Here is a 23701-nt window from a genome sequence, read left to right on the forward strand (position 1 = left end):
TTATTCCCCGACATGGAAAACTCCTTACAAAAGACTTTCTATTATTCAAATCTCTATGTAATTCGAACAAATTAAATTTCGCGTTCAAGTTCAATTATCAAGAATAAAGGGTAGTACTTTGGCTAATTCATTCTAGGTCGTATGATATCCCTGATATGTGCCTGTGCATTGAATCATTTTTCTAACTTTTACGACTTTTATAACGGAGAATTTTCGTGATAAATGTCCATGACCTTTAGTGAGATAGAGACTATGTGCTATTTTTAAATGATTGCTTTTTTCTTTGGAGTGGTGTCACATGGAATGTAGGCCTATGTGATGATTTGATTTACTGTTTTTTTGTGTTTTATTGTTACTTTGACTTTATGCTTTGACTTTACTGTCAGCGATGACTTACTACGAGGCCGCTCGAAATTCACCCTGCCTTTTCAGTTGCAGGTGTATCAAAAGGAGGTTAAATGGGGTCTGGTTCTTAAATTGTTCCTAATACTTAAACTAGATACAGATGCACCTTTGATCGTCGAGGAACGGATTGCAAGGATTGGAAAAAAATTAAAAATCTAGCTATGACAAGTATTTTATCCAAACCTTTTTAGGGCAGTTAGCATTCGATAATTTCAACAGGTTTTACGAGCTGCAATCGATGAATTGAAGGGATTAATTCAACCAAGGGTGTGATAAGGCCGCATACCGTGTCCCCGATTCAGCAAATCAAAAATAATTATATCACATCTATCAAAGATAATCGACTCAATTACAATACCCCTCACATACCGAGACGTTATGTGTAATGTTGTCTTGGTTGAAAAAGATTGTGTACAGTAGTTTTTGTGTTCTCAGTGACCCGGGTTGTGAAACCTTTGCACGTTTCTGATAAAATGCATCTGCCTCAGGAGCGAAAATTTTACTGACGTCAATAACGATGACCCTTTGAGTTGACAATTCACTTAAGGATGTTTGCGTCAAAAAATATAATGAATTATTTTGGTATACTACACGCCCTCTTATCAACCTATATAAGCACAAAAAAATTATCCAATTTGCTTGTAGAAACCGGTTTATCAAGCTTTTGTATTTACAGTGTAGATGAAGTGACTGTTATCATTGTTTCCTTGAGTATCATACAGTGTTGTGTATGCACCAAAGCAGAATGATCATGTTGTTCGTGACTTGTGACACTTATGGTGTAAAAGAAAGACCGCGTCACGTACTGCTAAAGAGTTTGTTAAGTCGACACAACCCCGCAAAAAATGGTTCTCGTTTTTAAGTGCTTGCTAAGTATATATACAAGCTTGCTTTAAAAAGTTGATGCTATTTTGGTCTCATTCCCAATTTATTAATAAGGATGACACATACGACATAGTGGAATCAGAATCCTGTTTTGAATCGTTTGGCTGAATTAAGGGTTGAATGTACTGTAATTTTTTGCACTTGATAACTGAGTCCACTAAATAAAAGAATATTTGGAAAAGACCCGTAAGGATGCGTGGGTTTTCAATCTTGTGATAAAACCGCAAAGTGCGCTGTCATTTTGTTTTTCTAATTGATTTTTAGTTGACATTGGATCATGAAGAAAAATATTCTTAGAGTAGCAGTAAGTTGAAACTAACTTGGTCTGGAAAAGTCCGGGAAAAGTAAATTCATTCTTTCGTATCCAGAAGACTTTGTTAATGTCTTCCCTGGAAAATTTGAACCAAAGACTCCTTTGTGCATAATTTGTATCTACACAGAATTCCTTATTTTGGCTAGCCAAAATTAGTTTTTTTTACTGGTAGATGGTTATTTTGCAAGAATAACATTTTCTAAGAAGAATTAAAGGAATTTCAGCCGCAAATACAAAGTGGTTAAACTAGAAAAATTAGCAGGGGGGCGAAAAACCCCTTTCTCGAAGAATCGAGAAACCAATGATACGCGTCGCTAGCCTTGACTGAGTTTTGATTGGATGAACTCAACTCGAAAAACCTGTTGTGCACAGTATAATGATTCGTTTCTAAAATTTCTGAAATAATTCATTAGTACCCATATATAGAAACAATTACGAAATCTTATCAGATTTACACAGCAGTTGGGAGATTTTGTTGCTCACAATAGTGCTGAACATTTTAGACGAAAAATAAACATAAACAGTTTTAATTTCATTGCTGAGGATTTTCTTTTCGTAATTCTAGATTTTATCTTACTCCTAACACTTCGAGTACATATTGTGCGATCACTTCGTAAATACACCCTGTGGTCGCAATTATTCGCGCTGACAGTTTCATTTGTAACTTCGAGAAATTATATTGGGAGATTTTAGTTATATGCACATCAAAAGTGGCAATGGTATAGACCAAAAGGTACCCAAAGTCAAACCTTAAAATAATAAATTTCATGAAAACGACCAATAACTTAAAATGGTTTAATTCAGCTCTTGTGTAGGTATTTGATGTAATAAGTCATGAAATACTATCAGGGGTACTATTTATCAGACAAGACCATTTCTTTCATATCTGACTTGGATTGCATAACTGCAAGAGTGGAAAAAAAAACAGTTCAACTATATTATCCAAACACACATGTCTCAATTCCTCAATGAGAATTTTCCAGTGTACATAAAATTCGAATGTATACGAGGAATTTTCAATCTGGAACCTTAAAGCAAATTGGTATTATTCCCTTTCTTTCCTTGTTTTGAATAAATTTCATTCAGTAAGATCTTAACTTGATCAATCGCGATGTCAGTAAGATTTCCCCAGAAACTATAAACTCAATGCTACTTACTATGGTTTGTAGGGCGGCCATTTTCGTCCACTTTCCGTAATCCATTTAGTTCACCATTATGTAATCCTGAAGCTCTTCCACCGTCCATATGGTTGTGGGAAGGAGATGTGGTGCTTTCAGATATTGTCAGGTTAACAAGATCTTTCTCAAGGGGTTGATTGTGATTCCCCACGACATCTATTTCATCGAAGCTATCAGAACTGCCAGACTTAACCCAATCTGAGCATGCTGCCATTTTAATGGAAGGGAGGTCCGAGTGAATAGTCAACTGAGCTTTATAGTTTCCCCTCATGTGGCATCTATATCACAAAAAACTAATATCAAAAAAATTTTATATTTGTGTAAACTTTGTTTATCGTTGGCTTTTAAAATAAACAAATATCAGACTTGCAAGAACTTACCACAAATATACTATACTGAAAGCAATACAATGGAGTGTGGCTGAAGTGGAAATTTTCACCTTATATGGAAACTCAGCCCATCCAACTTATGTCTGAAATTCGGTTATTCGCATACGCACAATGTACTTAAAATTGGTTTGTTTGTTAAGAGCTAAACCTATCAAAAAAGTAATTTCAAATTTATAAACTACCATTGCATCTCTGTTGATATGGCAACATACATCTACTACAATCATGGACAAAATATTTGAGACAAAGGGGAGTTCTCGGCGAAATTTTAAACACCACAAATAATTATTAAGCGCCTAAAACTTTAACTCTGAGTTTTAACATGAGACTAAAGACTTAGGACCTCAGGATCTCAGGATTTAAAAGCTCAAATTTGCTCGAATAAGGCTTGGAATATAGCCTAGAAGCCACCAAACCCCTCTAAAATCGAAATATTCAATGTGAAAGAAAAGTGGAAATGCTAAAATAATTCTCGCCCAAAATTTTAAATTCTGAAAAACGTCAAAATACACTAAAATCTCAATATAACCCGACCTTATTTTCTAATTCGTTAATTCGAAAACTCAATCGAAAATAACTTCATTTATTTTTCGTTCAACACAATATCTTTATATATCTTTCTCGATAGTAGCATCCGTCTAGTTACACGAGCGAGGTGAAAATACCAAATAATTAATAATAAATATTTACGTCCTAGACATAAGTTATCCGTAATCAAATAATTAAACTCTATGTTTGGCCCATATTAGAAACTCATACGTGTTAAATTTAAAATTGTAAAAGAGTACTCTGGGTGGGAGGAGGGGGTACCAACTAACGACTTGTGAAGACTGAATTCAGACAGCCGAATAAGTAACACGTGTAAGAGGCTATTCAGCGGAACGCTGACGACTATTTTGCGGAACGCTCAAAATACACATATATTGCGGAACAATCTATCTAAAGCTATTTCGCGGAACGCTCAAAATAAATCCATATAATTGTAGGAATCCCTTTTGAAGTTCCAGTCCCGGGGAGGGGGAGGTACTTGAGCAAAAAGAGGTTATCGGGATGTACCTTTTTTACCTCCACGAGTCCCACGTAGGATCAGTCCCTCATAGGGTACCTTTTTGAGGGAATTTGGTAGCGTGGAAAATTTTAAATTTGGAATTTCAGTTTTTTTGGCAAAATATTAAAAAAAAAACAAGTTCAACATTGGGTCCATTTTTTCAGGGTAGCAACAAAATCTCCTACCTACTGAGTAAGAACTGATAAGATTTCGTAATTGTAATCTACCCTACATTTTTACCACGGACGTACAGGAAAGATCGAATCGAAAAATAATGCAAAAGAATGAATAAAGCCCCCCCCCCCAATAAATTGTCATCCTTTCAACTATTTCTCTGTCTAAGAATATTTAAGAAACTTTTTATCGTATATTTTATCCACTCTCTGGTAGCAAATAGTTCTCACTGAAACGGGGACTCAATTTAAAGTCTATTGGTCACCGTTTCATAATTCTTAAACCTCAAACGAACATGTTGGAGTTTCGTTTGTTTTACTCTCGCGTATTTTTGCTCAATTTTATACTCTTATACTTCTTAAAACATTTGATATCTCAAACAACAATATCAAAGGTCATAGCCCTAATTTTGGAAATATAAATCATAATAAAGTCTCATTAAAATCAAATCATAAGTGTTTATTCTCAAAAGTTAGTTTTATGTTCATTCACAGTTGCTACAACTATTTTCTTAAAACTGGTTTCGGAAATCCAACGTCAAAAAAGCAAGAAAAAAAGTGAAACAAAAAGTTCGTACTCCCGCAAACACCTAATAGTAGGGAAACAAAATTACACGATTTTTCGTCAAAAAAGTATACAGTAAACACAAATCGTGCGCTAAAAATTTTAGAAGATAAAGGAAACTCGCAAGATGGCAAAATGTGGAGTGTTGATGATGTTCATTCTCGGGTTAATCTCCGTTGGACTAATTGTAGCCTGTGTATCTGGCAATGATTGGGCTAGTTCATTGTTTAACAACAAACCTGTGAGAGTTGGATTATGGAAACGTTGCACAGGCCACCCTGGAGAGGATGAATGCGTGGTCCTTGGCGACAACGTGGAGTCTTGGACGCAAGTCGTGAGAGCTTTAGCCGTCTTAACTTGCTTATTTTCAGCTATTGGAACCGTTTTAACTTTATTGTTGTTGATTGCAAAGAATCTTCCAAGTCGATATATCACCTGGTTCTTCTTATGTGCAGGTCGGTAGAGTTTCTTATCTAAAATTAATTTTCGAAGTTTCTATTTTCAAGAACGTTAGGAAGTGAGTCTGCACGTGTCCCTGAATCAGCTTGGTCTCAAGAGGTGAATAAGCCTCCCAAACCACGTCTGTTCACAAATTTTATGTAAACCCAAGTTTCTCCAATAACTAGTTATCAATTCCATATTTATAAGTACATGGGTTTTATTTTGTTCTTATTGTACTGTCCGTTCGGACTTCAAAAAGCAGTTTCCAAGCTAGGGAAAAATTTTCTATGGAGCGTTGAAGATGGTGAGTTTAAAGCCCCATAGGGGCTAGAAATGAATCTTTAACCGTTCTCAAACAAGAAGAAGTGAAGTCCGCATTTATATTAGAGATCCTTAGAAAGTCGATTTTTGAAGTTCCTTTTTGGCAAAACTGAATTTACCACCTGCCCTTTAGCGTGAAAAGTAGGTCTCCATAATTGGGTCATTTCTTTAATTCGCTTGACTTAGTGCCACGGAAATGACAGATACGACCTCAATGCTGCGAAATTTTATGCTTATAATTCATCATTTTTAAGCATTCTTTTGACGAAAAAAATGTTTTCAGATATGATGCGTCTCGAAGAGTAATATCGATTAGAAGTATAGTTTGTAGGTCTAGATTTCGAGATATTTGTCTCAGCAAAAGGAGCCAAAGGTGCTAGAAATGCTGAGTCATCGCCTTATGAGCTATCACCGGTAGTTCTTTTCAAGACGTACTTCCTGGAAGTATTTTTTTTTTCGCAAAAAAATGTCTGCTAATTCCAGGGCGGACTAAGTCGACCAAATTAGAGGAACTATCCCGTTTTGTAGACCTACTTGGGTGTCACAGTGAAGAGTAATCACGCGAGACTATTTGTACTCGGTTTCTTTGGGAATCAATGAATTATCGTTAGTACACGTATGTAATAGAAGACCCTCAATTTTTATTCTAGAATCGGCGTTACATTGTTCAATGTCTTCAATGAGGATGGATGGGGTTTAAAAAATTCTAACTTACGGGAGCTAAGCCTTTTCTTTACCAGGGGGCTCTTATCAAACTGTTGTTTCCCTATTGAGTACCCCCTGTCAGATAACTTGACAGAATAAATATTTTCTTTCCCCATTTTTCAGCATTTGCAATGTCCTCATCTCTGGTGGTTTTCATCATCAAGATTCCGACAGCCGATGCTGCCAGTGAAAATACAAAAATCGGATGGTGTTATATCGTGGGATGGGTCGGTGTCATCTTCGACCTCGCAACATTCTTGTTTGGCTTCTGTGCTGATAAATTTTAGGATTACCTTTTTGATGATCTCTCGGTAGAAGTTCGTACACTGATGAATTTTATTTTGGCTCATGGTAGTTTCAATCGAGGCTTTCAATGAAATATCTGGTAAACATTTAAAAGAGCTTTCCAACAATGCCAAGTGTATGGTTAAGATGATTCAATTTCATTTGAAAGACTTGACACATTAAAAGATTTTTCAAGTGTATGCTTAAATGGGGAGCATGATCTTAATTCTTAATAAACTGATCAAAAGCTTTTTGCTTTGGAGGCATTAAATTTTGTACATAATTAGATTTATCATACCTAAATTTAATATTTAACTAAACTTGAATGAATTGTCATTTAATATTTCTTTTTCGCAAAAATTGTTCCTTTGTCAGGATAAAATGAAAAAAGTGACGCCACGAAAAATTAATTGACGTCAAATATTATATGGAACGTCGAATTCAATAAGCTCATTTCTGGAAACCATTTGTATTGAAGAGCACGCTCTTGGTATATTTTGTTATTTTTTCGGAAATTGTTATTTAATATTCTGGTTCGTCACCATTGTTGGATTTTTTCATTTGTCATTTGATCGTGGAAAGTGCTGTAAAGATGGAGAAAACGAATTCAACAGTCAAAGAAGAACTAACCGTAAAGGTATCTTAAATCAGTCATCATTTTTATTTCAAAACACCCCTGTCTCACAGCCTCGGTGGAACTTTTTTTCTCATTGGGGATAAAAATTCCTATTGAAATCCTAATGGGGATAGAAATTCCTTTATTCTAAGGTTAAAAAATTCAGTGGCAATGGTTTTGAAATGCAATTTTTAAACATTGAATTTCAAATGGGAATAAAATAAAAAGTAATTTCCAAGTGAGCCTGAAATTCTAAGGTATTTTCCCACAGGGGAAATTTCCAGTGGGACTGGGCTCCCAGCGAGTCTGTGACACAGGGGTATTCTAAATTTTCGACTAGGTCTAGAGACAAGGATGAGGATGCAAATTCTTAAAATATTGTTTTGATCATTCATCTGGTGCTGTTTTATTTCACGATCCCCTTTTTACTATATTTCCAGTTCAAAGAGACAACGGCTGAAACACATAGCCAGATCTCTGATAACTTAAAAGGATAGTTATCCGCTTTAGATAAGTTTAAATGTTACTGTTTTGTTTTAACACCAAGTGAAAATTCTTTTAACCAATTGGGATAAAATGAAGTTTCGAAATTAAATTAAATTTTTTTGAGGTGCCTTGTGGGATGTTCATCAACCAAATAGAGAGAAAAAAAAGACTGCCGACATCTTTAGACGAACTCGTGCTTTCGTTATTTACTTTTTGGGGTAGGCTGATTTAATTTTTTGCGCTTTCTCTGAGAGCTTGATCCATATTTTTCAACACCTACCAAACTGTTAATTTTGAATGCTTTTTCCAAGCTTCAGCTTTCTCTATCCTATCTCTGACCTGATTCTTTTTTTTTTATATCTGGACCTAATTTTTCTCAGATTCAGACCTATTTCCTAACTAAGTCAATCAATCTCGAACAATCAAACTATCAGTGCCCCCATACAGGGATCTTATTCAAAATCTTACTTTGTTGGTTTGGATCCAGGATTGGATTTTTTTCTTGAATCGAGGCTGAACTAATTCAATCACTTTCAATGTCAACTATTCAGTTTGAAAACAAAATTCTTGGCATTTTAGGAGATCATCACCACAACACCGACAGCCCGGGAGGTGTTCGATTTGGTTCACAACGCACACAGTTTGCATGTCTCATCTGTTGCTGCTGATGGGAAGAAAAGACATTTGGTGAAACGTTCATTAAAAAAGTTGGTTTCAGCACCTTGTCCTACAACAATAACGAAGAAAGAAGTCCTCCAAAAAGTTGCTTCAACTGATGGATCAAGTCAGCAAAAACTAAAACGACAACGCTCGTCAAGGCGTAATGTTTTGATGTACCAACTGGAAGAAGTTCATGCCAAATCATCTTTGGTTACTAAACGAACTCACCAACCATCAGACGAGAATAAACAAAGAAAGTCGTCTAAAACAAAGATTGGCACAAAGATTGAGTTCTTTGACCAAACGAAGAAAATAGGAAAAAAAATTGTGAAAAAGAACTCGCTCCTCAGCGTGGTCAAGAACCCAAAGGAATTCCCGTTACTTTCACCCAGTTTTTCCGCTACAAGAAGTAAGCTCAACACCAATCCTAGCACCTCTGAGAGATTGCTTGTTACTCAAGCTGAAAAAAACTTGGCTATTGCCAAATCTGCTTGTACAAAGCAAAAAGGAACACCCGAAGCAAAATCTTTGCAGACAGTTTCGCGAATGACCTCTGAAACCTCCTCTGAAGTGTATAAAGAATCTGAAAAGCTTGAAAAAGGTGTGCATATGCTCCAAACTCGTCAAAGTTATTCAGAAATGGCAAAGAAGCCAGCTGCACCAAAACTAGCTCAGGCCCCATCCAAAGTGGTTAATACAGACTCACAATATGCCAAGGAAAAACAATCACCCAACAAACCAAAAGGACCATCTAAATCCCGCAGTAAAGGTGATTCCAAAGAACACTCGAACAATAAACATCACCCATCCAATACAAGGAAAAGAAGTTCCCGTGAGTTTAACAAAGACAATGGGTCAAATTCGCAAGGGTTGGCAAAAAATACCTTTTCCAAACAAAAATTGGGATCTGACAGACAATATACAACACGAGTGAATAATGTCCTTGCTAAGTCAGCAAATCAGCGCTCGTGTGAAAGCCTCTCATACAGAACTTCTAAGCAACATTCTTTGGGTAAAAAATCATCAAAAGATTTTGACCAAAATGACGCCACTTTAGGCACCGTGAGTGCCAAAAAGGAATTCTTTAATAAAAAGTTTAACAATAAGAATAGTCCGATCAAGGTACCACGGAAAAAGCCTATTACCGTCCCAAAGACACAATCTGGGGGGAAAGTTCAGCAAGGCAAAGAAAGAAATGAATTTGCAGAAGTTAACAAACCAAGAATTATTCACCTATCACAAACGCAAATATCAATTGCAGAGCTTAGACAGCCTAGCTATTCGACGATTGCAAAGATGCCCCCTCCTACGAAACCTGAACCATCTACAAATGATTTAGATGTTATAGGGTCAAAAACCCCTAAGAAGAGACACTCAACAAACTGTGATTCAAGACATAGAATCCAACTAAAATCCTCACCCAAAGTTATTGGGAAGGGTAATCAAGAGGGAAAAACACCTCGCTCCTTCAAAAGCAAAATTGATGTCAAAGTATCTCATCAAGGCATAACGGCACAGAGTGTCGGAGCCAAAGCAAAGTTCTTTGCCGCCAAAATTACAAACAACACTTCAGGAGGGCCCAAAGTGATCCCACGCAAAGGTAGTTTTGCTAACCGAACCCCTACCAACAGCCGAAATCGACATTTCAGAAAGGGAGAAGTAAATAAACATTCTAAAAGTAAAGAAATACCTTTGAAGAGCGACTCGGTAAAGAAGGCAAACTATGTGGTCAATGAGAAGGAGGAGATTCGTGCATCCAAATCGAAGGGAAGAGATGTAGGTGACCTCACAGACAAGGGTAGTTTGACAATTTGTGAGGAGAAGGTCATTTCTGTTGTTGTGGTTGATAGCTGTAAATCAACTTCATATACAACTTATTCACCCATGGAAGCAGTTGAATCATCTCCAAAAAATGATGCAATTATTCACTCCATTAGCTTACATACAATAAACAAGGGGTCTTGCTCGTACTCCGACTCTGCTGAAGAGCACATTACTGGCCGAATGATGATCACCGATAGCTTTGAAGAAGGATCCTTCACATCTTTATCATCGAGTGAAATCTTGATAAAGCGGGACGTTTGTGAAGAGGTTGGAAGTAGAAGGACATTATATTTTGAAGTTAATGCTCAAAACCCAACACACACCACACCAAGTGCCACGACTCGTCCCGGGGAGCCAACCAATGTCATAAAAAGTATCGAATCTCATCTTGATAAGCCGTTGCAGGTCACGCTGAGAGCTGAAGCTCGTTTCGATGAGCCATCAAACGTCACACTAAGTGCAGAAGCTTGCTCCAATGAGCACTCAAATACCGCAACTTCTACCGAACTTCTTCCCGATGAGCCATCAAACTATACCCCAATTGCCGAGCCTTCTCCCGTTGAACCTTTAAAGGTCGCACTCAGTGCTGAAGCTTGTCTCGATGAGCAAACATACGTCACACAATATGCCAAAACAAGTCCAGATGAGTTATCACACGTTGTACAAGTTCCTGAAGCTCGTCTCGACAAGCTGTCAAAAGTGACATCGAAAGCTAAAGCTTGTCCTGATAAACAACTAAATACTAAACAAAGTACCGATACTCGTCCTGATAAGTCATCACACGTCATTGAAAGTGCCGAGACTCGCCTCGATGAGCCATTAAAAGTCATACAAATTATCAAAGCTTGTCCCAATGAGCCATCGCACGTCATAGAAAGTGCCGAGACTCGCCCCGATGAGTCATTAAATGTCACACAAATTACCGAAGCTTGTCCCAATGAGCCATCACACGTCATTGAAAGTGCCGAGACTCGCCTCGATGAGCCAGTAGAGGTCACACAAATTATCGAAGCTTGTCCCAATGAGCCATCGCACGTCATAGAAAGTGCCGAGACTCGCCTCGATGAGCCATTAAAGGACACAGAAAATATCGAAGCTTGTCCCAATGAGCCATCACACGTCATAGAAAGTGCCGAGACTCGCCCCGATGAGTCATTAAATGTCACACAAATTACCGAAGCTTGTCCCAATGAGCCATCACACGTCATTGAAAGTGCCGAGACTCGCCTCGATGAGCCAGTAGAGGTCACACAAATTATCGAAGCTTGTCCCAATGAGCCATCACACGTCATTGAAAGTGCCGAGACTCGCCTCGATGAGCCATTAAAGGACACACAAATTATCGAAGCTTGTCCCAATGAGCCATCGCACGTCATAGAAAGTGCCGAGACTCGCCCCGATGAGTCATTAAAGGCCACAGAAAATATCGAAGCTTGTCCCAATGAGCCATCACACGTCATAGAAAGTGCCGAGACTCGCCCCGATGAGTCATTAAATGTCACACAAATTACCGAAGCTTGTCCCAATGAGCCATCACACGTCATTGAAAGTGCCGAGACTCGCCTCGATGAGCCAGTAAAGGTCACACAAATTATCGAAGCTTGTCCCAATGAGCCATCACACGTCATAGAAAGTGCCGAGACTCGCCTCGATGAGCCATTAAAGGGTCACCACACAGACAAAAATATCAAAGCTTGTCCCCAATGGAGTCATCACAACGTCATAGAAAGTGCCGAGACTCGCCCCGATGAGCCATTAATATCGAAGCTTGTCCCAATCAGCACACGTCAAAGTGTCGAGACTCAATAAGTCCAATGTCAGCTTGTCCAATGAGCCATCACACGTCATTGAAAGTGCCGAGACTCGCCTCGATGAGCCAGTAGAGGTCACACAAATTATCAAAGCTTGTCCCAATGAGCCATCACACGTCATAGAAAGTGCCGAGACTCGCCCCGATGAGTCATTAAAGGTCGCACAAATCACCCAAGCTTGTCCCAATGAGCCATCACACTACACACCAAGCACTGAAACTCGTCCTAATGAGGCATCAAATGTAAAACCTAGTACCGAGGTTTGTCACGATGAGCCGTCAACGATTTTACCATGTATCAAAGATTGTCCCAACGAGCCAACAGACAATTCACCAAAGGCTAAAACTAACCTTGATAGTTATACTTCTGATCAGGAAGACTGTCCAAAAGGACACAATGTACAAATGGATACAACTGCAGCGCCTAGTATTCTACAAAGAGCCTCGTGTAATGATGTAGCTCCTAATTTCAAAACAGAAGAAACTTCCTCTTCGGATGGAAACAGTTCTGGACAGAAATTCGATTTAACTTCAAAAAAAGTCACGAAATCAGCAGATGTGTTGATTCAACATAAGTGCAGTCCCTCTAAAAGACACATAAGTGCCGGAGATGTTAGATCTAGAGCGAATCACGCCACAGCAAGAGGACATCCACAGCTCCTTAGTGAAAGGAGAAAGAAACTCATTGGTGATGTAGACGTGACAATTGTCTCTGGTAAACATGAACAGCGTGATGATTCTCGTCTTCAAAAACAACTGATTGAAGAGATGCAAGCTAAAGAACAACTTCTTGTTGACAAGCTGCATCTCGAAAAGGTAATTATCTTTTTTCCTGTACGCTTGAGGTGTTTTTCAAAGCGGTGAATATTATCATTTTCCCCTCCATCCAAAATAATTCACAACCTTCATCTTAGACGAGCCTTGATATGAGAATATTTAACACAAATAAGAGCTGATGTTTAACTGTATTCATTATCTTCTCATTAGCAAAGAAACAAATTTAGTGTTCTATTTTTAACACCCTTCCATAACACATAAACTGGCTTACATTTTTTATTGCGGATTCCGAAAACCGATTTTCCTAATTTTAGGAGCTTGCACGTGAGAAAGAAAAGAAAAAGACATTCACCAAAATGAACGTCCTTCTTACGATCGCCAGCAAATTAAACTTTAAAAAGGCCCGACGAAGTGAGTGTGAAATAGAAGAAATGGGTTGTCGTATTGAAAAGATGGAGAAAGAATTGTTTGAAAAGATTGCCCTCCTAGATGATATGAATGTCGCAAAAAACAACGGAAAACAAGCGATCACTGGTGATGCACCACACGAAAAAGTTGCAATGGTAGAGCCAAATGTTAGCAGTGAGGTACCAGAGCATTTCGACCAGTCTAACCATAATGGAGACATCTCTTGGGATTTAGAGAGTGACGATGGAAATGAAGAATACATCCGGGAGAGAGTGGTGACGATCGTCGAATTACCGATGGGGCGATTGGCAGCTGACAACGACGAGGTATACCTTTTTCAGCGCCCTTTCCATTATGTACACATGCTTGACACATGCACTGTTTAAGGTTCTCAAAAAGGGTAAAAGTACACTTACACAGGATCATTGTTTCATTAAACCACCCTAACCTCATCCCTCGCGATCAATCCCTTGTTAGCTTCAAACACAAGGCGAACGAACGAACCATGTTTTTATTGTTAAAAATAATTTCTTTTTGTTTTAGGCCATGCTTCGGATGCGGAAAATGGAAGAAAATCTCTCTGAACTCAATAACCGTTACATTCAACTTGACGATCAGTTCAAAGAGGCGTCGAAAGCTCTCTCAGAAACAAGCAGCAAAAATCGACGGCTACAAGACGAGCACAAGGCGATTAGTGACGAACTAGATGGAACTACGGAAAGGAAAAGGAAAGAAGAGAAGAAGAGAGCAAAGGGAACTTTCGGTCAACGATTTCGGCGGCTTTTCGGCTGCGCTTCTGCACGTAGGGGTGATTACGTCAATGAGTCTGAAATCACTGACGTTGATGAATACGTAAGACACATACAATCCACGGCGCCATGTTAAATTCTTCTCAATTATCATCTTATTTCAATTTAAATCTAAAAAAATGTAAAGCTAGGTTCTTATTTTGATGCGTAGTAAAAATGTATATAAAAATACCCCAAAAATGTAAAATATTTCTCTCTCTGTTTGCAAGTGTTGGAATGACAACAAAGTTGTATGATTGTGTTTCCAGGACCGGGTGGTTTCACAATCAAGCTGAAAAAGTCGGGTTAACTACACTGAAATCATATCTCCACTGGAAATATGTTAAGACACTTCAAATTTGAAGCGCAAGTACTCACTCTAAATGTTTACGTTTATCGTGGAGTTATTACAGTGTAGTGAGGTCGTTTAGCATAATTTACGGGAAAACAATATGATCTAGGTGAAACTTTCTCCAGACCTTCTCTATAAGATGGTCATGCCTCAGGAAAAATTCTCCTAAAATCCCACTGGTGGAACATCCCTTTTTTGGGACATTTCTTTTTTCCCCAGGCAAAACCCTAAGGACGAGATTTTTTGAACATTTCAAACTCATTTTCAGACACTATCAAGTATACCATTCGAAAGCTCTCGAAAAACTATATAGAAGACTTTTAAACGGGTATAGCCGATTTCATTACCTAACTCGAGATAATTCACGCAGAAGATGCTATTTATGGTCAATTTAGACCAAAATGTGGCGAAAAGTGGAACTTGCGCATGAAATATCTCGAGTTAGGTAAAGAAATCAGCGATAACCGTTTAAAAGTCTTCTATATAGTTTTTCGAGAGCTTTCGAATGATATACATGATATTGTCTGGAAATAAGTTTGAAATTTTCAAAAAATTTCGCCCTTAGGATTTTGCCTGGGGAAAATAGAAATGTCCCAAAAAAGGGATGTTCCACCAGTGGGATTTTAGGGGAATTTTTCCTGAGATATAAGCATCCTATAGAGAGGGTCTGGAGAAAGTTCCAGCTAGATCTTATTTTTTTCCTACAAACAGCCTGTATTTTTGCAACACGACCACACTAGTGGTGTTTTGCCTAAGATTTTCCATAAAAAAGTGATTTTTTGAAAGAAAAGTTCTAGTGGGTTACCTTAAAATCAGGACATTTTGAGTGGGGTAAATGTTAAATTTTTATAATTTCAAATGGGGCCATTTTTGTTAACTACAAAATTACAGTGGGGTGACTGATTTGTGGGACAGAAAAATTGGCCATTTAGAATAAATATCTCAACAAAGGGAATGGTTTGTAGGGGTCTGAAATACCGTTTTCCCGACAAAGTTTTGGCGGAATCCCGGAATCACGGACATTAAATAAACAAAATTCCGTCATGTTTCATGACTACTTGACACAAAATATCTATGAGAGCAAAATAAATTAGTGGTTTTACCAAGAAAGGCAGTAAAAACTAAGTACTATTAATTGGGAAAAGGATCACTTTCGTTTTCTAACTGTAGATTCTTCATCGATAGGCTGGTTTGTATTGATAAGGAAGTTTTATTGATAATTCTATCGCTATAAGGGATATCAATAAAATCTATCTTTGGAAAGTCTTCATCGATAAAGTTTTATTGTTAAAAATTCTGTCGTTAAAAACGATAAGGCTTTATTGATAAAATTGGTCACAGTGCTGGAAATGTAAAGTTAACGTTTCTATTTATTTAGTTAGCACAGAATGAACTCTTTCCGAAAGAAGTACAATTAATTGCTTCTGTGAACAACACAAAAAGTAGTGATCTTGCGAAAATGTTCACAACTTTAAATTCATTTGAGGTAACTCTGCCAAACTTCGAGAAATGTTTGGAAATAAAATGTACAATACTCACAAAAAAATTCGAGAAGCTCAACTGAATAGAAAAATGTACGTCAAAAATAAAAAAATAGGGACGTTTTTTTTGACCCACCTGGTATTAGAAAAACTTTAATTGATAATAATACTAAGCATAAGAGATGCTTGTGAAAAGCTACGATATGTGAATAGGAAAATTTCAACTTTTTACCCCTAAAAAACAATCCCAATCCTAATCACCAGGGGAGAATTTGCGACGTTTCGGTGCCTAACATAGAGCTTCAGGCCGATTCCCTTATGCTTACAAAAAGTGTATGATGTGAATTAGATTAGCTTTTCTCGATTTTGTTATAATAATATTGTATCATCTTATAAAAAATATATTGAAAAGTTATCCCACACTATGTACCGGTGTTGATTGAGGACCTTTATGCGGCATTTTTATGGTAATGGAGATCTACTTCGTTCCAGTCTTGATTTTGTAGCAAGTGAGTTGAAGTAACGCTCTAATAGGAATTCCACGAAGTTTGATTACCCAAAAAATGACTAATAATTAACAAGAAACAAATTACTTTTCATTTTTGCAATCGTTTAAATTCCTCCTTTAGAAGTTCTTTAGTAAGTGTAAAATCACTCTCTATCCAAAGTTCCTTCAAACTGTTCATTAATTTCCCGAAATCAGGTCCAGGTTTCACACCCATCTTTTTCAAATCCGCACCGTTCACTGGGAACTTTGGTATATTCCAAGTTTCAATCACTCGACTTTCTTCAATTTTTCCTTGATAAAGCAAGAGTTGCTTCACCATTTCAACGATTTGATTTCCGTTTTTTCGAACAATAATATCTTGATAAGCTTTCAAAGGCTGCTCGTCAGTCCCTTTAACATTTCGATTGCTCACAATAAAACAACATAAAGACCTTTCGAAATTTGATACCTTCCATTTGAGACATAGCTCACTAGCCTGATTCTCGTTATCAACAAGTGTAGATATTAAGCACACAGGCTGGATAGCTGATCCTCGACTGCGGCTCCAAACTTTTTCGAATTCTTGGAAATACGATTCCTGGCAATCAGGAAGACCTAAAAAGAAACAATGAAACTAGTATAACGATTGGGAATGTATAATAACTTTCCATGTTTAAATACTTCAAATTAGTTTTCTTTAAAATAAAACCTCTCCGGTTTGGTTTATATTCTACATACCAGAATGTAAGTTTGGCTTAATCACATGTTGGATCGTACGTTCAATTTGACTGAAATTTGTTTCTGAAGGTTAGTTTATCTATCAAATGAAAGTGACTAGTGACGGAAAAACTTGGTCCAATAAGTATTTGGTACTTTGCAAAACAAGTGCATCTCCTGCCGGAACCCAAGAACTACTGGAGCAAATGGCAAACAATTGACAAAATGAAAAAAAATTATAATCCTACTTCCGGCATTTTCAAAAAATAATGATATCATCAGATGGCGATGACGTCATCAGTGACACCGAATTTTTTATCAAAGATGCCAGTTCATATCTACATGTCAAAGCAAATCAACAGCTACCTACCAATATTCGAGGCGACGTTTAGGCGATACATCAACTGTAGCAAATGAGGTGCAAGGTTCCCCACCATGATCTTTGACACCTCCATCCAAACTCTCTCCACCGAAATATGTCTCAATCCCGGTGCTAATTCCTCGATAACAGTCAACGTCTCATTCTCATGGTTCTCGGCAGATGGAGAAATCTTCCCGTAAAAGCGGAAATAACGTAAGATACGTAAGTAGTCCTCGCGTATACGGGAATTCGGGTTACCAACAAAACGTACCTAGAAGTAAAGGGGCAAAATCTAGTCGAGCTTTAGATTGAATTTGATTACCATCCGTGTAATACAGTAAAATAGGTGTTATATGATAATACCATAATTATTACGAAATAACATTATTTTAAAAAGCAACCTGTTCTTTTCTCACATTTTTTGATTGATTTCCTCTATGGCTGAAAGTAGCCGTCTAGCATGCTAGATTGTCAGCCTCTCATAATATCCTTTATCCTTTCGTAATCTGAAGTCTGAGATTTGACAAACATCTTAAAAGTCAACTATCGAGTGTGTAAGTAGCCTGTTAGATGAAAAGCGCTTTCTATTGCGTTTTCCCGTTTTAGCGGGAAGGTACTGGCGAACGTGCAAGGAATCTGCAGCCAGTTTAGCTCCCGTAAGTACTCTCAGGAACCTACTTAGTGTTCCCCCGTTTGTTCATTTCATTTTCTGATGTTTTCCATCCCCGGGACTCTACAAGAACCCCCTTCTTCACTATTGCAAAATATTTTCAAGACTGTTAAAAGATCTTATTTTGTTCTTAATCGCCAATGATTTTAGACTTCAGAGCAATTTCCATTCCGTCGAATTTAGGACCCTTCCGAATGTATTTTCTGGCAAGATTGTCTTGATGTAAAAAAAATTAATCATTTACGAATTCGATAGCCAACCTTATTCCAATCTTTCTAGTCAAATGATAGGGGATGCAAAAAGAGTGATCACCTTTCCAAGCTGTAGGTCTTTTTCACCATCAAAATAATCATACAAGTTTCCTTCCACATCTAAACTCATGGCATTCACGGTCAGATCTCTCCTCTCCGCATCTAATCTCCAATCATTCGTAAACTCTACTTTCGCCGCTCTCCCATAAGTCTCTACGTCAATACGTAACGTCGTAATTTCGTAATCACTTCCATTAAAATGTACGGTAAGAGTTCCATGCTGTAAACCAGTCTCAATATATCGAATACTGTTCTTTTTAAATATTGCGATCATTTGATCAGGAGTTGCTGTCGTCGATAAATCAATATCTTTACACTGTTTCTTCACTAGCATATCTCTAACACAACCACCAATCAATCGAATCTCGTAATTGTTCCTTTCAAACACTTTACAAATATCCAGAACATTCTGTTGTAGCAAGTCCCGAACTTCCGGTTGTTGGACGTCAAGTCGACGTTGCATTTTGACAATGTTATTAACGGTAACGTATCTACGTATTATATTTTTCAGCATAACATTTCATGATCACTACCCATTGTTTTTGTTTTTGTTTTTCATTTAATGATTTTTACTCTGAAACGATATAAAGAGATGAAGGTTAGCTTTAATCGTTCTTTCATAATATAAAGTGCTTTGAAATTGAAAATTCTTACTTAAACGGGATAATATGTTGCCATGATTAATTTTTGCAGATTTGGGTGACATCCGTGAAATTAAGTCCCAAAGGAAATTTGGAAAGGCCTTATCCGCGAAATCGTTTTAAACAAAACTCAAAAAAATGTCAAATAAACTACTTAAATGTTTAAGAAGCACTAATAATGCATATCATTCGACTATCAACATGCATGGTTTGGCAGTAACAGACTTTCACTTAATCGTGAAAATATTGTCTCCCAACAGCTTCATCCGCGAAAACAAGTCCCCGCGAAATCTTAAAATTTCGCGGATGAGCTCAAGCACCAAATTGAATCCCCACCAAAATTTGTGCCATTAAAGTATATCTTTTAAACCACGCAATCGAAGGCACAAAATGTATTGTTATTAATTGAAAATCTTTTAAAATTGAAAAATATCTATTTGAACCTAGCGATATAAAAGAATCATGGCCATTTGAACACTTTCAACGACTAGCAAAAATATTAATACCTGCTCATCAGTTCAGCAAAATAATTACTGATAAAATTCTCTTGTTGTGACTTCGACTAAGTGCAGAATTATTCAGGGTTATAAGTACCATGAACCTGACAAATTATGCTAGTCATCGCAAGTAATATTTAAAATGATCCTTATAAATATTAAGAATAAAACTTTTAAAAACCGAAGCTAGAATAATCGTGTATAAATATTTACATAAATTTGTTACCTATTTTCTACTTTTTACGCGTCGTGATTTTTTAAGTCACTGTTTTGTTAAGGAATGTTTATAACAATCAGGTGATTGAGGCTCATTTACTAATAAGAAAAGACAGTTGGAAGAATATATTTACACAACCATTTGCAACTTGCTGATGAGAATCAATCGTTCGTATATGTGTCTATGTTACTTTACTTTAGAATAACACTCTCAGTTTTTAGGGTTTTATATGAGACCTTTTAGATGCTAATTTGAAGAAAGACCTTATCAGTCTGAATTCAAACCTTTTAGGTTTAGTTTTGAGACCTTAGCCGGTCTAATTTTTACTTAGATGTCAGTATATCATGTAAGGTCTGAATTGAAACTCTTGTGTGGCCGATTGAGACCTTGCAAGGTTTCCATTCAAGCAAGGTCTTGTTCTATACACCAATAAGGTCTCCTTTGTATTTTTGAAATAAGACCTTCATGGTCTGTTCTTGGAAACGGTCTTATTCAACACTTCTTAAGGTCTCAATCACGCGTTTTAAACAAGACCTTCTTAGGTCTGCCTGATACAAGCCTTTTCAATAGACACGATAGTGAACATCCGATAGACAAGATAAAAGGGCTTTTATGGAGACCTCTTAAGGTCTCAATTTCGCGCGCTGTAAAAGGTCGCCAAAAAGGTCTCCTTCAAGACTTCTAAAGGCTCACTGGTTTGAAACAAGACCTTTTTAGGTCTGCCATTTACAAGCCTTTTCAATAGACACGATAGTGAACATCCAATAGACACGATAAAAAGGGCTTTTATGAAGACCTCTAAAGGACTTGATTTCGCGTGCTTTAAAAAATCTAGAGCAGTGTAACGACTTCTTTCGAATTTTCGAATGTTTCGAACGTCGTTCGAAATTCGAAAAGTTCAAAATTGGATCAAAGTGCAAAAATAAAATCAAAACAATTTTGGAGCCAAAAGGGTGAAGACGGTCTGAAGAGCAAAAAGAAAAAAAGGTAAGTAACACAATCTTCACGCAATAAAATTTCTTAAAATCCTTTTTTTGTCAACTGGAGCTATATATCTTTTGATCGGATGAATCCTTTTTTCTTCCACAAACATGGAGCTTTATTGTTGCAAATACACCCATGGAAAGTTTTGGCGAGGCTCGATCGAATTTCGTGCTTGTATTTATTGATCCTACTAGCTAGGCTTTTACGAAATTTTATTTCATTTTTTGTGCAATATTCGTTTTAAATCTTTTATTATATTATTTTTTTCAGCTTCGACATTAACGAGAATCTAACCCAACATCATGTGAGCCCATGTTACTGTCGCTGTAAATCCCACCATCACATTTTCTAAACGTTTCTATAAAGTATGGCCAGAACAAAATCGACTCTCTGCTGAGGTAAGAATTGAATATACTGTATCTTTGCCCAATTTGTTTTTTTTTCTGGAAAACTTTGAAGAGCTGGATCAAATGTAAAGAATTTTTCAAATTTTCTAAATGACATTTCGATGAAGTAATAGGCCTAAAAACCAGTTTTGTGATCTTTATCTCACTTCTCTTGAATTTTTTAGCACGCAACTATCCAGCTTTCATGTTAGCACGCAACTATCCAGTTCATTAAAGTTTTGTGTCACCGTCACCAACAAACGTCTATTCAATTTTCAACTCTTGGACACGGACGTTTGTTTGACAATCTGGTTTACAGTCGTACTTACATAAACAGCTAGACTTTGTCGTGAATCATCATCATTGTCATGAACAAACTGGACACGTACAATACATCTCTTGTACGTTTCGATATCAAAGAACTATTATATACATAATATAATGGATATTTGTTAGAAAAATATCTAGAAATCCTATTGGGTATAATATATCTTTTAGATTGAAATTCTTGAGTATTTTTATTCTCTTCTTCTCTTAATTATTGTTAGGTTTTGTTTCGGCAATTTAGGCCTTTTGAAAATTACAGACCTTCAAAAACGAGTAGTAAACATAGTTTCTTTTAGGCACTAATATGGTCTAATTTTGAACAAGACCCCAAACGTTCTGCGATAACGGACTTTTTTCGAAAGGTCTCGTTTAAAATAAGACCTTTTAGGTATGATAGAATCAGAACCCTTGAAGTCTCTTTCGGGATCTAGAATAGCCTCTATTGGGCGCACTAAAGGTCTGATTTAGAATAAGACCCTAAACGTTCTGCGATAACGGACTTTTTTCGAAAGGTCTCGTTTAAAATAAGACCTTTTAGGTACGATAGAATCAGAACCCTTGAAGTCTCTTTCGGGATCTAGAATAGTCTCTATAGGGCGCGATAAAGGTCTTATTAAAACCAAGACCTTAAGGTCTGATTTAGAACAAGACCCAAAACGTTCTGCGATAACGGATCGTTACCTGATACACCCAAAAGGTCTTAATAAAGACCTTTAAAACTGAGAGTGAATAGTTGAAAGCCTTCTTTAAAAATATCTTTGCTACAGTATTTCTTCTTATTTTAGCTGTACTCGTTAATTTCTTTTTTAATTTTAGATGTAGGCGCTTATTGAATGAGAAGCGCTAATCTTTCGGAGATAAAAACTCTTCTTCCAAAAGACTCCTTCTAAGATAAAAAGCTTTCATTCCTCTCATCATCTGAAATCCATTCTCTTTGATTCAGGGTGTGCCCGTTCATATAATGTTCTAGTTCGATACTATCATCGGAAGTAGAGACAGTTGTCATATGTCTTTTCTTGAAAGAGGAATCTCTTTGCAAGGTTTCTTCTTCCTCCTCGTCCTCGTTATCTTGATCGATATAATAATCGTCTTTTTCTTCGTTCGTAAATTGATCACCACTTTCTAGAAAACTCGCAAACCTATCAAAGAAAGTTAGGTTATACAAACAATTAGGTTAATGTGACAAATTATCTTTACAACAACCATATAAGTGTTGGTCTGTTGAACTAGAGCTAGTACCGAAATGAGTTTAAAACTTGATTACAAAAATTAATGAAAATCAATCTTTTTGGTTAAATAATGTTCTTAACCACAATAGAGCCTCCATAACTCGAATCTTATAACTCCAAAGTCCCTGTGCATATTTGAGTTATGGAGACTCTATTGACTGTACAGCAATTATCACCTTTTCGGATCTTTTAGTCTTGAGACGACTTTCCATGAATTGCACTTAGGACTTTCACAATATTCTTTCAACTCTTTCAGCTCTCGTTCGGTGGTTTTCTTGCACTGTCGCTCGTACTCATCCATGGATAAGAAACGATGTTTGGGTGCTTGCTGCATGAGGTAGGTGTATTTTTTTGGAACGCTAAGATGAATTAGGCATCAAATGATATTGTCATTGCTTTTAACCTTCATATTTCAATTAGAAGGAGAAACATTTGATCTACACTCTATAAAATCAGCTACGCCAACACTCTACAAAACTAGAAATGCCAAAGTTTGGTATTTTTTGCTTGCTAGTTAGAAGGAAAGAACGATGCTTTTTAATTATAAACAAATTGTAGAATGACAAATCAAACTTAATCATACTTCGTTTTAGAGTCAATATGATGCAGTTACACGAACAAAAAAATGAAACACGAACAAAAAAATGAAACACCGACATATCAATCAACAAAACAAACTGGTATCCCTAATATGGAGAATTCCCGCTATTAGCTCACCAAAACTTCACCAGTCCAGATACAATCGCAACGAAACTGATGACTTGGAAAATGGTGAGGATGACAACCACAGTGATAGAGAAAGCTTTACTGTAAGAGCTGAAGTAGATGAGGTACACAGCAATCAACTGCATCGACCATTGCAACAGATTCAATGCTCTTTCATTTGAAGGGACACCATAGTAATACAATAATGCAATGGACAGTAATGCTGGAAAATAAATAAATAAACTCTTCAATGATTCAT

The 23701-nt window shown here is 37.0% G+C and overlaps 3 protein-coding genes and 1 long non-coding RNA gene across 4 annotated transcripts in view; 2 read left to right on the forward strand and 2 right to left on the reverse strand.

Moving 5' to 3' along the window:
- The first annotated feature begins 4965 nt into the window (after positions 1-4965).
- LOC136813350 (uncharacterized) lies at positions 4966-7034 on the forward strand. Its single transcript, XR_010847462.1, has 2 exons — positions 4966-5411; positions 6547-7034. It is a non-coding gene; the product is annotated as an uncharacterized lncRNA (long non-coding RNA).
- A 146-nt stretch (positions 7035-7180) lies between these two features.
- Positions 7181-14269, forward strand: LOC136813333 (uncharacterized). The gene is made up of 5 exons (XM_067069845.1): positions 7181-7345; positions 8390-11960; positions 12076-12920; positions 13196-13615; positions 13833-14269. The coding sequence occupies exons 1-5, from the start codon at positions 7301-7303 to the stop codon at positions 14172-14174; spliced, it is 5223 nt and encodes a 1740-aa protein (XP_066925946.1). The 5' UTR covers positions 7181-7300; the 3' UTR covers positions 14175-14269.
- A 1986-nt stretch (positions 14270-16255) lies between these two features.
- On the reverse strand, positions 16256-19037 carry LOC136813377 (CCA tRNA nucleotidyltransferase 1, mitochondrial-like). The gene is made up of 3 exons (XM_067069888.1): positions 18458-19037; positions 17485-17746; positions 16256-17012 (listed from the first exon to the last, which is right to left on the reverse strand). The coding sequence occupies exons 1-3, from the start codon at positions 18968-18970 to the stop codon at positions 16507-16509; spliced, it is 1281 nt and encodes a 426-aa protein (XP_066925989.1). The 5' UTR covers positions 18971-19037; the 3' UTR covers positions 16256-16506.
- Positions 19038-19490: 453 nt separating this feature from the next.
- LOC136813397 (nuclear envelope integral membrane protein 1b-like) overlaps positions 19491-23701 on the reverse strand; it is a 351044-nt gene continuing 346833 nt past the window's right edge. Inside the window, exons 8-10 of the mRNA XM_067069919.1 lie at positions 23455-23665; positions 22914-23096; positions 19491-22647 (exon numbers count right to left, since the gene is read on the reverse strand). Coding sequence (XP_066926020.1) covers positions 22395-22647; positions 22914-23096; positions 23455-23665 — 647 coding nt within the window. The 3' untranslated portion in view covers positions 19491-22394. The remainder of the gene's footprint in view (positions 22648-22913; positions 23097-23454; positions 23666-23701) is intronic.

The sequence above is a fragment of the Clytia hemisphaerica genome, unplaced genomic scaffold, assembly GCF_902728285.1.
Source record: "Clytia hemisphaerica strain Z4C2 unplaced genomic scaffold, Clytia hemisphaerica genome assembly, whole genome shotgun sequence".
NCBI classification, from domain to species: domain Eukaryota; kingdom Metazoa; phylum Cnidaria; class Hydrozoa; order Leptothecata; family Clytiidae; genus Clytia; species Clytia hemisphaerica.

Coding starts and splice junctions, on each gene's coding strand:
- LOC136813333 (XM_067069845.1), top strand. CDS start 7,301: ATGGAGAAAACGAATTCAACAGTCAAAGAAGAACTAACCGTAAAG. Junction 7,346..8,389: donor AAGAAGAACTAACCGTAAAG/GTATCTTAAATC, acceptor TTGGCATTTTAG/GAGATCATCACCACAACACC. Junction 11,961..12,075: donor CCTCGATGAGCCATTAAAGG/GTCACCACACAG, acceptor TGTCCCAATCAG/CACACGTCAAAGTGTCGAGA.
- LOC136813377 (XM_067069888.1), bottom strand. CDS start 18,970: ATGCTGAAAAATATAATACGTAGATACGTTACCGTTAATAACATTGTC. Junction 17,747..18,457: donor AAGACCTACAGCTTGGAAAG/GTGATCACTCTT, acceptor CTTTACTTCTAG/GTACGTTTTGTTGGTAACCC. Junction 17,013..17,484: donor AAACGTCGCCTCGAATATTG/GTAGGTAGCTGT, acceptor GTTTCTTTTTAG/GTCTTCCTGATTGCCAGGAA.